This window comes from Montipora capricornis, chromosome 13, assembly GCF_036669925.1.
Source record: "Montipora capricornis isolate CH-2021 chromosome 13, ASM3666992v2, whole genome shotgun sequence".
Classification (NCBI taxonomy): Eukaryota; Metazoa; Cnidaria; class Anthozoa; order Scleractinia; family Acroporidae; genus Montipora; species Montipora capricornis.
Genome location: NC_090895.1, coordinates 22,037,402 through 22,042,401, shown reverse-complemented (window position 1 = coordinate 22,042,401; position 5,000 = coordinate 22,037,402). Strand labels below are relative to the sequence as shown.

At 37.5% G+C, this 5,000-nt stretch overlaps 2 protein-coding genes across 4 annotated transcripts in view; both read left to right on the top strand.

The window, feature by feature from the left end:
- Positions 1–5,000, top strand: part of LOC138030115 (tyrosine kinase receptor Cad96Ca-like) — an 86,538-nt gene that overhangs the window by 3,998 nt on the left and 77,540 nt on the right. The gene's annotated exons all lie outside the window — the stretch shown is intronic.
- The window catches only part of LOC138030094 (fibroblast growth factor receptor 3-like), a 32,038-nt gene that overhangs the window by 26,642 nt on the left and 396 nt on the right, over positions 1–5,000 (top strand). For both annotated transcript variants that reach the window (XM_068877952.1, XM_068877953.1), the window contains exons 14-19: positions 96–218; positions 958–1,028; positions 1,528–1,568; positions 1,771–1,867; positions 3,393–3,492; positions 4,770–5,000. The exon at positions 4,770–5,000 is cut by the window's right edge and continues 396 nt beyond it. In XM_068877952.1, the coding sequence (XP_068734053.1) occupies positions 96–218; positions 958–1,028; positions 1,528–1,568; positions 1,771–1,867; positions 3,393–3,492; positions 4,770–4,838 (501 nt within the window). In that variant the 3' untranslated portion in view covers positions 4,839–5,000. The remainder of the gene's footprint in view (positions 1–95; positions 219–957; positions 1,029–1,527; positions 1,569–1,770; positions 1,868–3,392; positions 3,493–4,769) is intronic.

Sequence of the window (5,000 nt, the reverse complement as noted above, 5' to 3'; positions counted from 1 at the left end):
TAAAGTTACGAACTCAAGGTGATTTTATCGAGTCTTTCTCTATTCATTCATGGAGCTACAAAGTCTTGCCTCAATAACACCGTGTTCTACCGCAGATCATTCATAGAGATCTTGCCGCTCGTAATGTGCTGGTTGGAGAAAGAGAGACTTGTAAAGTGACAGACTTTGGAATGGCCAGAGATGTGCAACAGGAAAACATTTATGAAAGGAAGACGAAGGTAAAGTGAGAAATTACTAAGAGAGCAGAGCACAGACTGCATCGCAAAAGGAAACTTGCCTTCGTTTACCCTATTCAATCTAGAAAAAGTAAACATCTTCATAAGCGAGTAATGTAAAAATGGCCTGTGTTTGTAGCTTTCAAACCGTGTGCTTGCAATTCAACAAAATGAAAAACTTGCATGTTAGGTAAAGCTCTTTTAAAGAGTTAAAACATTGGATTAATGGTCTGCACAGGTGGCAGATTGAAAAAAGCTTGATCTTGTTCTACTTAAAGAGTACCAAGAACTGTAAGGAAAAGCCGAAAATATCCGACTTTCTAAAAGCTTCCTTAGTATGTTTTTTTTCTGAAATGCCTTAAATTATAATATTCAATTCATTATTGTCCAAGTTAACTTGTTCTTTGTTGGTGGCATGAAGGAATGTCGGGTTTCACATGTGCAGTCCTGCTTTTGATGTGGACGGGTCTGTATCCTTGACTTGGAGCACGTTACCAAAATTGATATCCCTCCCAAGCTGGTGGTATAAATGAAAAAAACTTACCAAAACTCTATTGGCACCAAAATGGCGGCGATAATAAAGCAAATAATTTAAGGAGAAAACCCAGAGACAGATTGTTCGGAAAAAGAGGAAAAGTAAGCAAAGAATGCTAGTATGTTTTTTTCTTCTTTCAGCATGAGGACTGTATCTTTATGAATGACAATTAATATTTGAAATGTTTTCTTTTTCTACAAACGCTAGGGCCGCCTTCCTGTAAAATGGACGGCATACGAAGCTCTTATGTATGGAACTTACACAACCAAGAGTGATGTGTAAGTTCTCGCACTCACACCATCGCTTAACACCACCGCATCATTTATATACTTACTGGCGCATGTTCAAAATTTTTGTTGCGGTAATTTTGTGGCTTGTTGCTCGAAAAATGCGCACAAAGCATTTTTCTAAAGCAATATATTTTATTTTACAGTGCATAACTCACCTCTTACTAACTGAGCGTGATAAGGCGTGCTGTTGAATATTGGCTCGAGGTCGTGACAGTACATAAAATGTTCAAAGGAAAGAATATTTTCTTGAATTTAAAACTATCTTCAAGGTGCATTAAAATGATATTAATACAATTCCTCATCAGCATAAATACTGATATTAGAACCTATGACGAGACCTTAACTTGTCAAATTCTATGTTTTATAAAACAATGCGTGTACCCTTCAGAATCCTAAGAAGAGCAAAAAAGAAGAAAGACAAGGTTGATGAAGTGATTGATGCTAGCACATTAAATATCTTGTTCAGTCTTGTTTATCATTTTTATAGATGGAGCTTTGGAGTTCTTCTTTACGAAATTTTCACCATAGGTAAGCCTATCACTACCTCACGGATGGCATTTAAAATTGAGAAAACTATATAGTTTCTATGGAAAGATGATTTTTATCGAATTTACAGTATACAGGGCCAAATTGAATATCACAGAAAAGTTCTCAATAATGGAGAGCAGATGGTATATCTAATTTTCAGAATGTTCAACATGACAAATGCAAAATGGTCTTTTCTTTTGAGGTGGATCACCCTATCCTCGGATGGATGGCAGAAAAATTGCAAATTTGCTTCAAGAAGGATACAGGATGCCCAAACCACAACACGTGGACAATGAATTGTAACTATAACCCTTGCTTGCTGCATAACAAACCGTTATCATGCAGATAGGATGATAACAGCAGCCTTTAATTGGTTCTGATAAAACCTTCTCAAATATATTAATAATTCATAAGGTTTTTAGCCAAACTGAGTGCCCCATTGTGGTCAAGTGTATATGTATCTTGATACCCAATAAAACGACAGACCAAGAAACGTCCGAGTTAGTTCAAAAAATGATCAAAACACTTTAGTTTTATTGAACGTTTGTACTAATAAACCTTCGGGGAAAAAGAAACAAATCATCCATCAGAACCCAATGCATTTTGAATTTCCCGAATATTCAAGATACAACTTTTGTAGTACCTTTCATCGTTAGTGTCTAGAGGATTAAAACGAACCTAATAGTTCAGCGAAAGAGCATCCATGTCAGCAATGTTTGCACTCAATGCTTGAACCTTGTGTAGTTCATAGTTCACTGCATTCTAAAACTGGTACTTGTACCTCTCCTATATAACCTCAGCCATTCCACGAAAGTATTCGCAGCCCAATTTTTTTTATATTAAGTTGAAACTGGAACGGCCTCGTTAACCGCAGCACTTATTGGGAAGACGATTCTGGCAGGCGAAAACGACTTGATTCTGACTCGCTCTCCGTTACGCCCTATTATGTAAATTTATTCGAACGTTCTACCTTTTAAACCCACCCAAATATTGAATATTCATTTCCTTTACAAATTACTATCACTTGTCTGATAAAAGAAAAGATCACCACATTACACTCATAAGGTTGAGAAGTCATTCAAAAACTCGTGCTTCTTGTTTCATCCGGGGTTCCAAACACCTCGAAACATTAAAAGTACGCCGCCTACGGCGTCGTGCTTTCGTCTGTTTCTCAGTGTTTGTAACCCCTGGTGAAACACTCGCACTCGTTTGAAAAAGGTGAGCGTGCTTCCTATTGGTCAAAAAGATCAAACGGTCATAACAATATAGATGAAACGAGTTCAGTTTTAAGATAATTGCAGTTATGCACGCTACTATAGCAGTAACGAAAGGAACACCTGAAAGATTCAGTCTTGAACGGGATTCAAACCCATGACCTCTGCGATACTGATGCAGTGCTCTATCAATTGAGCTCTCAAGCCATCTGCCAGGTGACTGGTGACGTAATTCGGAGAACTGGAGAGAATAATTTTAACGCCGTATCCCACAACCGCGCGCGGCCTTGAATGTTATTTCCGAATTCAACATGGCAGAGGCGAGGTTAGATCTCGGCGGTTTCCTCTTGAATGTTCATTCAGTAACAGGAAATGTGGGAGACACCGAATGATCTGTTGAGTTTTGGCCATGGAAATGGATACGGCGTTAAAATTTTTCTTCCCAGTCTTCCACATTACGTCACCAGATCACCTTGGTGGGAGCTACAACGTAGTGTGATGATCTCAACACTTAACTTGTTTCATTCCGGCAGTTCAAATGTATGTCTTTAATACATTGTTCCTTCATAAATGATATCTTTTGTCCAAATCTCTGTTCTATTCCTTGCAGGTACAAAATAATGATGTCTTGCTGGTTGGAAGACCCCAATGCCAGACCAACATTCCTTAATTTGAAAGACAAGCTGAAAAAGATGGAAAATCAACATAAGGTGTGGATCTAAGTGGAGCACTGAGTATTAAGAAAAGCAACTCAAGATTGTTAGATTCGTTTATTCCCATATTATCATCTTCAGAGGTTCAAACTAGTTCCAAAACGTTCACAAGAAACTGCATTATTCTAAGGACTGACTCTACAGCACTGTATCACCAAAGTAGTTATGTTATAGTTTCATGAAAAAAGTAACTATTGCTTAACAAAATGCACGTAACAGTGTGAGACTTTATTATTTACCATAGCAACAGGCAACTCATCCCAAACTCTAGATTTTTTCCTTTAATGGTGATTTTAGAAACGCTTTTGGTAAGCCCCATTTTTCTATTACTGGAGAGCAAATAGAAACTCTTTGAAAAGTTTAAAAAAAATCGCTGGAGTGAATTCAGAGCTATCTTCACAACTGGAATATTTCACGTAGCTCTGAATCCACTCCAGATTGTTTTGTGGAGAGTTTTACTTTAGCCTGCCGATTAATTTACAGCAAAAAATGGTGGTTACTGAATTCGTTTTTTAGATTTAAGCGTTTTCATGCAAAATACATATATGGTTTTTTTAATAGGTCTTCTGTTGCTTTTGACACCTTTAGTATTACATCATAATAAGGAGTGTGTCTTCTTTAGCAAATATTGTTGTTTTATATGTTACCACAACATTTAAAAGATGATAGTATCAGTACCTCATCCCATCTCCATTGCAAGCAATAATTAGAAACGTTTGGTCTTGGGTTTCATGTCATTATCAACTATCACCTTTTTTCAACATAAATAAAACAAAACAAAAAAAATAAAAGGAGTTTAACTCAAGGACACCAAGGAGACGGCCCATGTTTTGTTGGTCATCAACATAGCCGCTTTGATGTCCTACGAAAAACCAAGGATTTGTGCTCTACGTATGATTTCACACAGAGTTTGTTTTGTTTTGGTAACTCCACCGTGAGGTTGGGAGGTTGCTTTGTGAATTTCTCTCCCTCATTTTACAGACTAATTTTTGGCTATGATTTTACCCCACAATATTTTACACACACAATATTCGCCCGATCACCCGCTTTACTAGAGATTATTATTTCAGTTAGTGGAGAGAAACCCCTTCCTGTAGGGGGATTCTTGCTGCAGCACCATAATCATGCCACAAAGGTTGCTAGTCTACTGCTGTTTTTGTTTTTTGTTTTTACTTTAAACAACTACATCAACAAAGCCGCTTTGATGTCCCAAGAAAAACCAAGAATTTGTGCTCTACTCATGATTGTTGTTGTTGTTTCTTTTGGCTTTGCAGAGGTTGATCAACATGGACATTTATGACAATACACAGCTGTACGCCAACGTGGAAGATTTGGGTGCATGAATATCGAGTGATTTCCCAATGCAAGAATTTGCATGTTCTTTTAATTCAACTTAGGGTGCGTTCTTTGGGAAAATCCGAGGCGCTTTCAAAGATTGTGCCTTGGTTCTTCCCATGCAAAGTCTCGGAAAATAGCAAATTTCGACAGTTTTGGAAAACTAGCAA